At 44.8% G+C, this 15,115-nt stretch overlaps 1 protein-coding gene across 1 annotated transcript in view; it reads right to left on the bottom strand.

Annotated features, from left to right (window-relative positions):
• The window catches only part of LOC135513795 (nitric oxide synthase 1-like), a 92,712-nt gene that overhangs the window by 37,964 nt on the left and 39,633 nt on the right, over nucleotides 1-15,115 (bottom strand). The window contains exons 7-9 of the mRNA XM_064936729.1: nucleotides 12,014-12,155; nucleotides 5,029-5,168; nucleotides 2,644-2,818 (exon numbers count right to left, since the gene is read on the bottom strand). Coding sequence (XP_064792801.1) covers nucleotides 2,644-2,818; nucleotides 5,029-5,168; nucleotides 12,014-12,155 — 457 coding nt within the window. The remainder of the gene's footprint in view (nucleotides 1-2,643; nucleotides 2,819-5,028; nucleotides 5,169-12,013; nucleotides 12,156-15,115) is intronic.

Genomic DNA, 15,115 nt, shown 5'->3' with positions numbered 1-15,115 from the left:
GACCATTTAATGATGGATTCTAATGAAGTGAAGGATAAAGCCTCTGGCCTTCCTGACTTAATGATGGATTCTAATGAAGTGAAGGATGAAGCCAATATTGTAGGGGTTTTTATCAAGCACTTCGTATCTGCTGGTTCAGTCTTTGATAATGGTGGGGCTCAGGACTCTAACGTGAACCATTTTATTGTTGAGTCTGTTTCTTATACTGAGGTCTGTAAAGCACTAAAGGCTATAGACACTAAAAAGTCTGCAGGTCCAGACAACCTGGACTCCTACCTCTTAAAGATAGCAGCTGGTATTATTACTGAACCTGTGACTCACATTTTCAACTTGAGTCTCTTGACCAATTCCATACCCAACATTTGGAAATCAGCTTCTGTCCTCCCACTGCTAAAGGGTGGAGATCCATCAGATGCTAATAACTATCGTCCTATCTCTAAACTCCCTATCCAGGCCAAAGTCTATGAATCCATAGTGATCTCACAGTTAAAAACGTCTTAATTGAAAAGAACATACTGAGTGGGGTTCAGTCAAGCTTTAGATCGGGGCACAACTATAGCTATGGCCGTGGCAAATTACATCATTAATGCACTTGATAAAAAGCAACACTGTGCTGCTCTGTTTGTGGATTTATGTCACGCCCTGGTCGAAATATATTGTGTTTGTCTGCATTTATTTGGTCAGGCCAGGGTGTGACATGGGTTTATTGTGGTGTGTTTTGTCTTGGGGTTTTTGTTAGGTATTGGGTTTGTGGCTTAGTGGGGGTATCTAGCAAAGTCTATGGCTGTCTGGAGTGGTTCTCAATCAGAGGCAGATGTTTATCTTTGTCTCTGATTTGGAACCATATTTAGGCAGCCATATTCTTTGAGTGTTTCGTGGGTGATTGTTCCTGTCTCTGTGTTTATTGTCACCAGATAGGCTGTATAGGTTTTCACACATTTATTGTTTTGTTTAGTTATTTCATGTTGAGTTCATTTATTAAAGAACATGGATAACCACCACGCTGCATTTTGGTCCGCTTCTCTTCCACCAGACGAAAGCCGTTACAATTTATCAAAGGCCTTTGACAATAACAAGTCTAGCTATCTTGAGATTAATAGAGGTGTGCCCCAGGGATCCATTTTATCTCCTGTGTTGTTCTCAATTTTAATTAATGGGATGCAACCAGCAAAGTTACATCTCTATGCAGATGATAAAGTAATATATTCATGTGCTCCTTCTCTGGTTCAGGCTGTTGAATAGCTCCAGACTGCTTTTCAGTCACTCCCTCCCTTTATGGTCTCAAACTGGTCTTGAATGTAAAAAAACTAAATTCATGACCTTTACCAGAGCTAGAACTCTGCCAGAGAACGTTAGCATTGTCACATCTGGTGGCTTATCCATTGAAAAAGTGTCATCCTATAAATACCTAGATATTTGGTTGGATGACAAGTTGTCCTTTAAAGTTCATGTGGATAATCTTGTGACAAAGCTTAAATAAGGCTTATTTCCATCTTATGGCTAGAAAGAAGCTTGTTCAGGCCACTTTTCTCTCTGTAATTGATTATGGTGACTTGTATATTCATGCAACCTCCTCTGTCTTACAGAGACTGGACTCTGTTGTCATGTATCCTTGTGCTTTATTACAAATACCAAGTCACTCACCCACCATTGCACATTGTACCAAATGGTAGGTTGGACTTCACTTTATATGCGTAAAACTTCCTCTTGACCTCACTTTATATCCTTTTGGGTAAAGTCCCTCTTTACCTCTGTAGTCTGGTCTCCTTCCCCACCAGCAGTTACCAGACCCGGTCTGCTAGGTGGTTGCTCCCCAGGACATTCACAGTATTATGCAAGACTGCCTTCTCTTCTTGTGCAACAGAGGCATGGAATAGTCTACAACATGTTTCATCTAGATATGTTAGTGCCACTGAATGAATTTAAAATATTACATTTACATTTAAGTCATTTGGCAGACGCTCTTATCCAGAGCGACTTACAAATTGACAGGAGACTCTGTTATGGAGGAGTGAAAAATGCTTTTTTTTAGGCTGGGTCATGTTGTTGTATTCTATTGTTGTATGTTTTCATTCTGTAATGTACTGATTGTTGCTGCCTTTTGGCCAGGTCTCCCTTGAGAAGACTCTGGGTCTCAATGGGCTTTTCCTGGTTAAGGTTAAATAAAATAAAATAAATTATTACAGGCATATAGTATAAAAACCCCCACCAGATTATGGTAATGCGTATGATAGATTCTAGTGAATATCCTAGTAAAATATTATAGTAATGAATATGATAGATTCTAGTAAATATCGTAGTAAAATATTATAGTAATGAATATGATAGATTCTAGTGAATATCCTACTAAAAGATTATAGTAATGCATATGATAGATTCTAGTGAATATCGTAGTAAAATATTATGGTAAAACATCCACTCACAACCATTGTATGAATTCCCCTTACAAACCCCACACATAACATAGGTAACATCACTTTATACCTCATGGTCAAATTAGAATATGTCCAAATAGTGCATTTAACCATTGCAGCTGTCACAGAGGTCCATGACGCATATCACAGTGCCCATGTAACTGCCACCAAAGGGGTGCATATAAACGTTTAGAAATGCATATGAATGCTTTATAAGTGATCTTAAAACCTCCAGGATGTTGTAGCGAGAGCTGTCACAGAAGTCCCTGACGCCGATCTCGGTGCCCATGTACCAGCCACTGAAGGGACAAGCAGTGAATTCCAGCCCCCCCACCTCTAGCAGCATGCTAGATACAGCAGGCAGACTGTACCACTTCAGATTCAGGTCCTTGAACCAGTCATACCTGCAAGGATGAGGGAGCAAAGACATTGATTCAAATTATTAGCATTCAAGGTATGGAGGAAAGATGGAGAATGTGACATATAACTTAACTTGTTGATTCAAATGAATAAGCTAGCATTCAAGGTATATAGAGATGGTTGAGAGGATATATTATACATAGCTTGAACTGTAGCTGACTGCTGCTGTTGTTTACATTCTGAATACATGTAAAAGCACACATTCTTATCTTGGTGAAAAGCCATTGGAAGAGACTAGTGACAAGTTTATATTCTGACATTGACATTTGTATAGTACGTTATGGAAAGAAAATACCGTTTGTAGGTACAAAGAAGTTAAGGATTTCTTCAAGAGATGTTAGATGTTAGAATTCTTCTGTGATGACACATCTGCCCACTGTGATGACATATCTGCCCACTGTGATGACATATCTGCCCACTGTGATGACACATCTGCCCACTGTGATGACATATCTGCCCACTGTGATGACATATCTGCCCACTGTGATGACATATCTGCCCACTGTGATGACATATCTGCCCACTGTGATAACATATCTGCCCACTGTGATGACACATCTGCTCACTGTGATGACATATCTGCCCACTGTGATGACACATCTGCTCACTGTTGTGGCACATCTGCCCACTGTGATGACATATCTGCTCACTGTGATGACACATCTGCTCACTGTGATGACATATCTGCCCACTGTGATGACATATCTGCCCACTGTGATGACATATCTGCCACTGTGATGGTATATCTGCCCACTGTAATGACACATCTGCTCACTGTGATGACATATCTGCCCACTGTGATGGTATATCTGCCCACTGTAATGACACATCTGCTCACTGTGTTGACATATCTGCCCACTGTGATGACATATCTGCCCACTGTGATGACATATCTGCCCACGGTGATGACACATCTGCTCACTGTGATGACATATCTGCCCACTGTGATGACATATCTGCCCACTGTGATGACATATCTGCCCACTGTGATAACATATCTGCCCACTGTGATGACACATCTGCTCACTGTGATGACATATCTGCCCACTGTGATGACATATCTGCCCACTGTGATGACATATCTGCCCACTGTGATGACAAGTCTGCCCACTGTGATGACAAATCTGGTCTCTGTGATGACATATCTGCCCACTGTGATGACAAATCTGGTCACTGTGATGACAAATCTGCCCCCTGTGATGACAAAAACGGCCCACTGTGATGACAAATCTGGTCACTGTGATGACAAATCTGTCCACTGTGATGACATATCTGCCCACTGTGAAGGTATATCTCCTCACTGTGATGATATATCTGCGCACTGTGAAGGTATATCTCCTCACTGTGATGATATATCTGCCCACTGTGAAGGTATATCTCCTCACTGTGATGATATATCTGCCCACTGTGAAGGTATATCTCCTCACTGTGATGATATATCTGCCCACTGTGAAGGTATATCTCCTCACTGTGATGATATATCTGCGCACTGTGAAGGTATATCTCCTCACTGTGATGACATATCTGCCCACTGTGAAGGTATATCTCCTCACTGTGATGATATATCTGCGCACTGTGATGACAAATCTGCCCCCTGTGATGACAAATCCGTCCACTATGATGACAAATCTGCCCACTGTCGTGGCACTTGCAAGCGATTCAGAGGCCTCGAAATGACTGGTCCTACATCCAAAAAAGGCTCTGCATGGCCTCTGGGGCCGGCTACCTATCTGTTTGGCCGCAGTAGCATAGAGCCATCATAGCTTCATGTAATGATGAGACGCAAGTGATGACAGTTGCAGGAGCCAAACAAGCAGCAGAGAAGAGCTGAGGCTAACTGAACTGATGGGTTGGGAGGGAGGGACAGGGGGTTTGAGAAGAGAGCCAGGTGGATGGTTCTCGGGGCTTGGTTGGCAGAGGATGTCATGTGCCCGGGATGAAACTCCCTCTGTGCCTAAAGTGTGGGGTGTGATTGTGTCTGTGCGAAAACATGGCTCGTACATTGCTTCAGTCTAAGTGGTTTGCTAGTGTGGCAATTGGAACACACCCCAACCCAGCCTCTGTTAGTGTGTGTTGTCTCACTCACTTGGGGGGGGGGTGCATGTGTGTGTGTTGTCTCACTCACTTGGGGTGTGTGTTTTGTGTGTGTGTGCATGTGGGGTGGGGGGGTGCATGTGTGTGTTGTCTCACTCACTTGGGGTGTGTGATCTGCACCTCTAGAATGAGATCTTGAGGTATCTCAAACAGCTCTGGGTCGTTTCCGTTGGACTGCAGCAGGAGAGGCAGCACGTCGAAACGGCCCTTGGGAGGCTTCCAGCCCTGCTGGATACAGATCTACAGACCCAAGCCAACACATTTCATTACATTTTAACATGGATTCACTCAACTAGACTCATAAATCCTGTTTAGTGGTTTCCACTCCATAATCTGTTTTGTCAGAGTTTTAGTCTTGCTCAGAGGCATGCTATATAAAGACATTGAACACTTTCAGGTTTTGTTATCGACTTCCGGACTTGTCTCCATGCTGTTGTGCTGTTTATTGCTGTTTGTTGTGCTTTTTGTAGTGTTGTTTGTTGTGCTGTTGTTTTGCTATTTGTTGTGCAGTTTTGTTGTGCTGTTTTGTTGTTGCTGTTTTATGGTTGCTGTGTGTTATGCTGTTTGTTGTGCTGTTTGTTGTGCTGTTTGTTGTTATATTTGTTGTGCTGTTTGTTGTGCTGTTTGTTGTGCTGTTTGTTGTGCTGTTTGTTGTTATGTTTGTTGTGCTGTTTGTTTTGCTGTTTGTTGTGCTGTTTGTTGCCATTTGTTGTGATGTTTGTTGTGTTGTTTGTTGTGCTGTTTGTCGCTACTTGGCTATCTGCCAAACCTTTCATTTTTTTATTTTAATACATTGACCAACGAATTTGTTTGTTGTTTCCTCACTCTACTTTTTTCAATCAGCTTTGTCACCCTGGAAGCTTTATCTGGACATGGCTCTACTGGTGTCACGTTCTGACCTTTATTTCCTTTGTTTTGTATTTATTTAGTATGGTCAGGGCGTGAGTTGGGTGGGCAGTCTATGTTTGTTTTTCTATGTTTTGGGGTATTTCTATGTTTCGGCCTAGTATGGTTCTCAATCAGAGGCAGGTGTCATTAGTTGTCTCTGATTGAGAATCATACTTAGATAGCTTGGGTTTCACTGTGTGTTTGTGGGTGATTGTTCCTGTCTCTGTGTTTGTTGCACCAGATAGGGCTGTTTCGGTTTTCCACGTTTGTTGTTTTGTATTGTTCGTGTTTCATCTTAATTAAAGATGTATCTAACTAACCACGCTGCATTTTGGTCCTCCTCTACTTCACCACAGGAAAACCCTGACAGAATCACCCACCAAGGACCAAGCGACGTGGTAAAGGACAGCGATGACAGCAGCAGCAGCAGCAGTGGGAGAGGCTGCATTATTTGGAAGACTGGACATGGGAGGATGAGTTGGACGGTAAAGTACCCTGGGTACAGCCAGGAGAATATCGCCGCCCCAAAGGAGAGCTGGAGGCGGAAAAGGCGGAGAGGCGCTGGTATGAGGAGGCAGCACGGCGATGTGGATGGAAGCCCGAGAGTCAGCCCCAAAAATTTATTGGGGGGGGCTCACAGGAAGTATGGCGAAGCCAGGTAGGAGACCTGCGTCAACTTCCTGTGGTTACCGGGGGGCGAGAGAGACCGGGCAGGCACCGTGTTATGCTGTGAAGCGCACGGTGTCCCCAGTGCGGGTGCATAGCCCGGCGCGATACATTCCAGCTCCGCGTATCGGCCGGGCTAGAGTGGGCATTGAGCCAAGTGCCATGAAGCCAGCTCTACGCATCTGGTTTCCAGTGCGTCTCCTTGGGCCAGCTTACATGGCACCAGCCATGCGCATGGTGTCCCCGGTTCGCCTGCATAGCCCAGTGCGGGCTATTCCACCTCGCCGCACTGGCAGAGCGACCGGGAGCATGCAACCAGTTAGGGTTGGGGCAGGCTCGGTGCTCAAGAGCTCCAGTGCGCCTGCACTTTCCGGTCTATCCGTTACCACCTTCACGCACCAACCCTCAGGTGGCAGCCCCCCGCACCAGGCTGTCTCTCCGGCTCATCCATACAGGTGCTCCCGCCTGTCCGGCGCTGCTGCCGGAGTCTCCCGCCTGTCCGGCGCTGCTGCCGGAGTCTCCCGCCTGTCCGGCGCTGCTGCCGGAGTCTCCCGCCTGTCCGGCGCTGCTGCCGGAGTCTCCCGCCTGTCCGGCGCTGCTGCCGGAGTCTGAAGAGCCCCTCTGCCCAGAGGCGCCAGAGCCCCTCTGCCCAGAGGCGCCAGAGCCCCTCTGTCCCGAGCAGCTGCCCCTCTGTCCCGAGCAGCTGTCCCTCTGTCCCGAGCAGCTGCCCCTCTGTCCAGAGCTTCCGCCCCTCTGTCCAGAGCTTCCACCCCTCTGTCCAGAGCTGCCCCTCTGTCCAGTGGGGTCATTGAGAGGGGTGGCCATGGTTAGAAAGCCACGGAGGCGGACAATAAAGCGGACTAAGACAATGGTGAAGTGGGGTCCGCGTCCCGTAGTGGAGTCTGCCACTAGCATAGTCAGTGTAGTCAGCTCAGCTATCCCCATTGAGAACGTGTCTGTGCCTTGATCTAGGTTGAGCAAACCAAAACATGGCGTTGTTCATTTTAACAATCTCACTGGAATAAAGACCTCCTCCATTCCTGTCATTATTGAAAGAGATTGGGATATCTCACATCTCACAATAGGGCTACTTAATGTTAGAACCCTCACTTCCAAGGCAGTAATAGTCAATTAACTAATCACTGATCATAATCATGATGTGATTTGCCTGACTGAACCATGGCTCAAGCCTGATGAATTTACTGTGTTAAATGAGGCTTCTATCCTGATTACACTAGTGACCATAACCCTGCGCATCCCGCAAAGGTGTTGCTAACATTTATAACAGCCAATTTCAATTTACAAAAACAAAAATGTCTGTGTTTTTAGTCATGAAATCTATGCAGCCTACTCAATCACATTTTATAGCTACTGTTTACAGGCCTCCTGGGCCGTATACAGCATTCCTCACTGAGTTCCCGGGATTCCTAACGGACCTTGTAGTCAAGGCAGATAATATTCACATTTTTGGTGAGTTTAATATTGACATGGAAAAGTCCACAGTCCCACTCCAAAAGCATTTCCTAGCCATCATCGACTCAGTGGGTTTTGTCCAACATGTCTCCGGACCTACTCATTGCCACAGTCATACCCTGGATCTAGTTTAGTCCATACCCTGGATCTAGTTTAGTCCATACCCTGGATCTAGTTTAGTCCATACCCTGGATCTAGTTTAGTCCATACCCTGGATCTAGTTTTGTCCATACCCTGGATCTAGTTTTGTCCATACCCTGGATCTAGTTTAGTCCATACCCTGGATCTAGTTTAGTCCATACACTGGATCTAGTTTAGTCCATACCCTGGATCTAGTTTTGTCCATACCCTGGATCTAGTTTTGTCCATACCCTGGATCTAGTTTAGTCCATACCCTGGATCTAGTTTAGTCCATACACTGGATCTAGTTTAGTCCATACCCCGGATCTAGTTTTGTCCATACCCTGGATCTAGTTTAGTCCATACACTGGATCTAGTTTAGTCCATACCCTGGATCTAGTTTTGTCCCATGGAATAAATATTGTGGATCTAAATATTTTTCCTCATAACCCTGGACTATAAGACCACTATCTTATTATATTTGCAATCGCACCAAATAATCTGCTCAAACCCCAACCAAGGATCATCAAAAGCCGTGCTATAAATTCTCGGACAACCCAAAGATTCCTAGATGCCCTTCCAGACTCCTGTCACGAATCCCGTTGAAGATGGTGCCTCTTCCTGTTTGGGCGGCACTCGGCGGTCGTCGTCGCCAGCCTAATAGCTGCCATCGATTCCCTTTCCTTTTATTTCTGTTAGTTGGGTCTAATTGGTTACACCTGTTTTGAGTTTAGTTTTGTTTGTAGGCTATTTAAGGGCACTAGGCCCGCCGGGTATTGTACAGGTTTGTTCTCTCTTTATTGGTGTTGGTTGATTAGTGTGATCTCTATTTGTCTGGACAGCTTTAGTCCTGTTTATTTGGACGGGTTGTTTCATGCGCCCTTGTGTTTTGCAAGTCCGTTTTTCCACGGTCATTGGAATAAAAGATCCACATACGGAATGACCTGCTCTCTGCTCTTGACTCCTCCACCCACCATTCATAGAAGTCTTAACAACTCCCTCCACCTACCCAAAGACGTCAGAGTACAAAAATCGGTTAACCACCTAAGGATCTATATTCAACCTTGCGTAATACCATAGATGCAGTCGCACCCATAAAACCAAAAAACATTTTTCACAAGAAATGCGCTCCCTGGTATATAGAAAATATCCGAACCCTGAAGCAAGCTTCCAGAACATTGGAATGGAAATGGTGCTCCACCAAACTGGAAGTCTTCCAACTAGCTTGGAAAGACAGTTCCATGTAATATCGGAGAGCCATGTCATCCTATTTCTCCAACCTAATTGAGGAGAATAAGAACAATTCTAAATGTATTTTTGATACTGTCACAAAGCTAAATAAAAAGCAGCATTCAACAAGAGAGGATAGCTTTCACTTTAGCAGTGATAAATTCATGAGTGTCTTCGATGAAAAGATCATGATCATTAGAAAGCAAATTACGGACTCCTCTTTGTATCTGCATATTTCTCCAAAGCTCAGTTATCCTGAGTCTGCCAGGACCTAGGATCAATGGAGACACTCAAGTTTTTTAATCCTGTACCTCTTGACACATTCAAGAAAATAGTCATGGCCTCTCAACCTTCAAGCTGCACACTGGACCCCATTCCAACTAAACAACTGAAAGAGCTACTTCGTGTGCTTGGTCCTCCTATGTTGACCATAATAAATGGCTTCCTATCCACCAGATGGCAGTAATAAAAATGGCAGTAACAAACCTTGACCTGTAAAATGTAAAAAAGTATTGGCCTATATCGAATCTCCCATTCCTCTCAAAATGTTTAGAAAAAGCTGTTGCGCAAATAATGTATATGAAACACTTCAGTCTGGTTTTAGACCTGATCATAGCACTGAGACTGCCCTCGTGAAGGTGGTAAATTCCCTCATATTGGTGTCAGACCAAGGCTCTGCATCTGTCCCTGTTCTCCTAGAGCTTAGTGCTGCTTTTGACACCACCAATTACCACATTGTTTGGTGAGATTAAAAACCCTAATTGGTCCACACAGACAAGTTCTTGCCTGGTTTAGATCTTATCTGTCGGAAAGATATCAATTTGTCTCTCTGGATGGTTTGTCCTCTGACAAATCAATTGTAAGTTTTGTCGTTCCTCAAGGTTCCGTTTTAGGACCACTATTGTTTTCACTATATATCCTACCTCTTGGTGAAGTAATTTGGAAACACAATGTCAACTTTCACTGCTATGCGGATGACACACAGCTGTACAATTCGATGAAACATGGTGAAGCCACAAAATTGACAGGCCTGGAAGCCTGTGTTTCAGACATAAGGAAGTGGATGGCGGCAAATGTTTACTTTTAAACTCGGACAAAACAAAGATGCTAGTTCTAGGTCCCAAGAAACAAAGAGATCTTCTGTTGGATCCGACAATTAATCTTGAGGTTTGTCGTCTCAAATAAAACTGTGAAGGACCGTTACTCTGGACCCTGATCTCTCTTTTGACGAACATATCAATAATATTGATGTTATCTTCGTAACATGGCAAAAATCAGAACCTTTTTGTCCAATTTGATGCAGAAAAACGAATCCATGCTTTTGTCACTTCTAGATTAGACTACTGCAATGCTCTACTCTCTGGCTACCCGGATAAAGCACCAAATAAACTTTGGTTAGTGCTAAACACAGCTGCTAGAATCCTGACTAGAACCAACCAATTTGATCATATTACTCCAGTGGTAGCCTTTCTACATTGGCTTCCTGTTAAGGCTATGGTTGATTTCTGCTAACCGACAGGTTTTACTGATAACTTACAAAGCATTACATGGGCTTGCTCCTACCTATCTCTCCGATTTGGTCCTGCCGTACATACCTGCACGTACACTTCGGTCACAAGATGCAGGCCTCCAGCTGGAGGCAGGGATTTCTCTTATAGAGCTCCATTTTTATGGAATGGTCTGCCTATCCATGTGAGAGACGTAGACTCGGTCTCGACTTTAAGTCATTACTGAATACTCATCTCTTCAGTAGGTCCTACGGTTGAGTGCAGTCTGGTCCAGGGGTGTGTAGTCAACCCCTTATTACGGGGGCTGAGTCACTGGATTACTGGTGCAATTCCATGCCGTCCCTAGGAGGGGTGCATCACTTGAGTGGGTTGAATAACACACGTGCTCTACCTGTCCAGTTTTGTGCCCCCTCAGGCTTGTGAGGTGGAGGAGATCTTCGTAGGCTGTACTCAGCCTTGTCTCAGGGTAGTAAGTTAGTGGTCTGTTGATATCCCCCCAGTGGTGTAGGGGCTGTGCTTTAGCAAAGTGGGTAGAGATATATCCTGCCAAGTTGGCCTGGTCCAGGGGCATCGTCGACCCAGCTGTCTCAGTCTCAAGTCTCTATGCTGCAATAGTCTACGTGCTGGGGGGCTAGGGTCAGTCTGTTATATCTGATGTAATTCTCCGGTCTTACCTGATGACCCTGACCTGTTCACCGGACATGCTACCTTTTCTCGGACGAGCTGTTTTTGACTCTATGAAAGTTTGAACATCTTGAAGAACAATCTGGTCTTAAATGGTCATGTACTCTTATAATCCCCACCCAGCACAGCCAGAAGAGGACAGGCTACTCCTCAGAGCCTGGTTCCTCTCTAGGTTTCTTCCTAGGTTCCTGCCTTTCTAGTGAGTCTTTCCTAGCCACTGTGCTTCTACATTTGCATTGCTTACTGTTTGGGGGTTCAGGCTGGTTTTCTGTATAGCACTTTGTGACATCTGCTGATGTAAAAAGGGATTTATAAACACATTTGATTGATTGATTCATACTGTAAGTGGTTCAGTGGGTTGAAGCTGACAAGACATAGACAGCTTCAAGAGCTGGCAAGACATAGTTGACAAGACATAGTTTGTGGTTTTATATCCCATGAGGAATACATATGCCATGCTCTTACGAACTATAATTCACTTTGAATAACAGTGACCACAATGTCATTTAACTGTACCTCAGTGAACTCCACGTTGGCTGGGTCTCCCAGAATCTGACCGTCGGGTTGCTTGTAACCGGCATAGCGAATCAGCTGTGTGTTCCACACCCGGAAGTCGTGCTTGCCATCTGTCCTCTGGGGAAATATGGTAATGGCAGATCTGAAAAGAATTGAAATGACCAGTGTGAAAGTAGATTTAATTTCTTCCCTTAATTCTATGTTCAGGCTCCTTGGGTTACAGTGCCTTGCGAAAGTATTCATTTCACATTTCAGGCTTCAAACATAAAGATATAAAACTGTATTTTTTTGTGAAGAATCAACAACAAGTGGGACACAATCATGAAGTGGAACGACATTTATTGGATATTTCAAACTTTTTTAACAAATCAAAAACTGAAAAATTGGGCATGCAAAATTATTCAGCCCCCTTAAATTAATACTTTGTAGCGCCACCTTTTGCTGCGATTACAGCTGTAAGTCGATTGGGGTATGTCTCTATCAGTTTTGCACATCGAGAGACTGACATTTTTTTCCCATTCCTCCTTGCAAAACAGCTCGAGCTCAGTGAGGTTGGATGGAGAGCATTTGTGAACAGCAGTTTTCAGTTCTTTCCACAGATTCTCGATTGGATTCAGGTCTGGACTTTGACTTGGCCATTCTAACACCTGGATATGTTTATTTTTGAACCATTCCATTGTAGATTTTGCTTTATGTTTTGGATCATTGTCTTGTTGGAAGACAAATCTCCGTCCCAGTCTCAGGTCTTTTGCAGACTCCATCAGGTTTTCTTCCAGAATGGTCCTGTATTTGGCTCCATCCATCTTCCCATCAATTTTAACCATCTTCCCTGTCCCTGCTGAAGAAAAGCAGGCCCAAACCATGATGCTGCCACCACCATGTTTGACAGTGGAGATGGTATGTTCAGTGTGATGAGCTGTGTTGCTTTTACGCCAAACATAACGTTTTGCATTGTTGCCAAAAAGTTCAATTTTGGTTTTATCTGACCAGAGCACCTTCTTCCACATGTTTGGTGTGTCTCCCAGATGGCTTGTGGCAAACTTTAAACAACACTTTTTATGGATATCTTTAAGAAATGGCTTTCTTCTTGCCACTCTTCCATAAAGGCCAGTTTTGTGCAATATACGACTGAGAGTCGCGAGAGTTGCACCCCTTCTGAAAAAACCTACACTCGATCCCTCCGATGTCAACAACTACAGACCAGTATCCCTTCTTTCTTTTCTCTCCAAAACTCTTGAACGTGCCATCCTTGGCCAGCTCTCCTGCATCTCTCTCAGAATGACCTTCTTGATCCGAATCAGTCAGGTTTCAAGACTAGTCATTCAACTGGAGATTTGCTCTTCTCTGTATCACGGAGGCGCTTCCATTTCTAAATTAACTCTCTCTCCTCTGCTCTCATCCTTCTAGACCTATCGGATGTTCGATACTGTGAACCATCAGATCCTCCTCTCCACCCTCTCCGAGTTGGGCATCTCCGGCGCGCCCACGCCTGGATTGTTCCTTACCTGACAGGTCGCTCCTACCAGGTGGCGTGGCGAGAATCTGTCTAACGCCACGCTCTGACCACTGGGGTCCCCCAGGGCTCTGCAGGTGCATTTATACACGGAGTCACTTCTGCATACACCTTGGCTCTGTCATAACCTCACATGGTCTCTCCTATCATTGCTATGCAGATCATCATTAATCTTTCCTTTCCCCTTCTGATGACCAGGTTCAGAGATTCATCTCTGCATGTCTGGCAGACATATCAGTGTGGATGACGGATCACCACCTCAAGCTGAACCTCGACAAGACGGAGCTCCAATTTCCCGGGGAAGGACTTTGTTATCTCGCCATCACGGTTGACAACTCCATTGTGTCCGGATCCGGGATTGCGCTAAGAACCTCGTGATCCTGGACAACACCCTGTCGTTCTCAACTAACATCAAGGCGGTGGCCCGTTCCTGTAGGTTCATGCTCTACAACATAATACGACCCTGCTCACACAGGAAGCGGCACAGGTCCTAATCCAGGCACTTGTCATCTCCCAGATCTTTACTGCAAATATGCTGTTGGCTGGGCTCCCTGCCTGTGCCATTAAATTTACAACTCATCCAGAACGCCGCAGCCCGTCTGGTGTTCAGCATTCCCAAGCACGTCACCCCGCTCCTTTCCACTGGCTTCCAGATAACCAAATAAATAAAACCATGGTGCTTTGAAGAGCTTCTGATGTTTTCAATGACCTCCAGACTCCCAGCCACATACCAGTACCTCCAGACTCTGATCAGGCCCTACACCCAAACAAGGGCAGTGTTCATCCACCCTGGCCTGCTCGCCTCCCTACCACTGAGGAAGTACAGTTCCCGCTCCAGCCCAGTCAAAACTGTTCGCTGCTCTGGCCCCCAATGGTGGAACAAACTCACCTCAACGCCAGGACAGCGGAGTCAATCACCACCTTCCGGAGACACCTGAAACCCCACCTCTTCAAGGAATACCTAGGATAGGATAAATAATCCTTCTCACCCCCCTTAAATGATTTAGATGCACTATTGTAAAGTGGCTGTTCCACTGGATGTCAGAAGGTGAATTCACCAATTTGTAAGTCGCTCTGGATAAGAGCGTCTGCTAAATGACTTAAATGTAAATGTAATGTAAATGTAATGTAAATGATTGTTGTCCTATGGACAGAGTCTCCCACCTCATCTGTAGATCTCTGCAGTTCATCCAGAGTGATCGTGGGCCTCTTGACTGCATCTCTGATCAGTCTTCTCCTTGTATGAGCTGAAAGTTTAGAGGGACGGCCAGGTCTTGGTAGATTTGCAGTGGTCTGATACTCCTTCCATTTCAATATTATCGCTTGCACAGTGCCTTGGGATGTTTAAGGAGAAATCTTTTTGAAAACAGAGCCTCAAAAATTCTTGTCATTTCCTGGATGCCAAGTCATCTTGTTCTTCATGAAGCTCACGTTAAAGGGCACGCACAGAAGATATTTGGATTTCTGAGACTATCACAGTGCAGGTGCATTTATACGGAGACTTGATTATGCACAGGTGGATTGTATTTATCATCATTAGTCATTTAGGTCAACATTGGATCATTCAGAGATTCTCACTGAACTTCTGG

This window comes from Oncorhynchus masou, chromosome 25 (assembly GCF_036934945.1).
Source record: "Oncorhynchus masou masou isolate Uvic2021 chromosome 25, UVic_Omas_1.1, whole genome shotgun sequence".
In the NCBI taxonomy this organism is placed as follows: domain Eukaryota; kingdom Metazoa; phylum Chordata; class Actinopteri; order Salmoniformes; family Salmonidae; genus Oncorhynchus; species Oncorhynchus masou.
The sequence above is the reverse complement of the archived record's forward strand: the minus strand, read 5'-3'. Positions and strand labels throughout refer to the sequence as shown.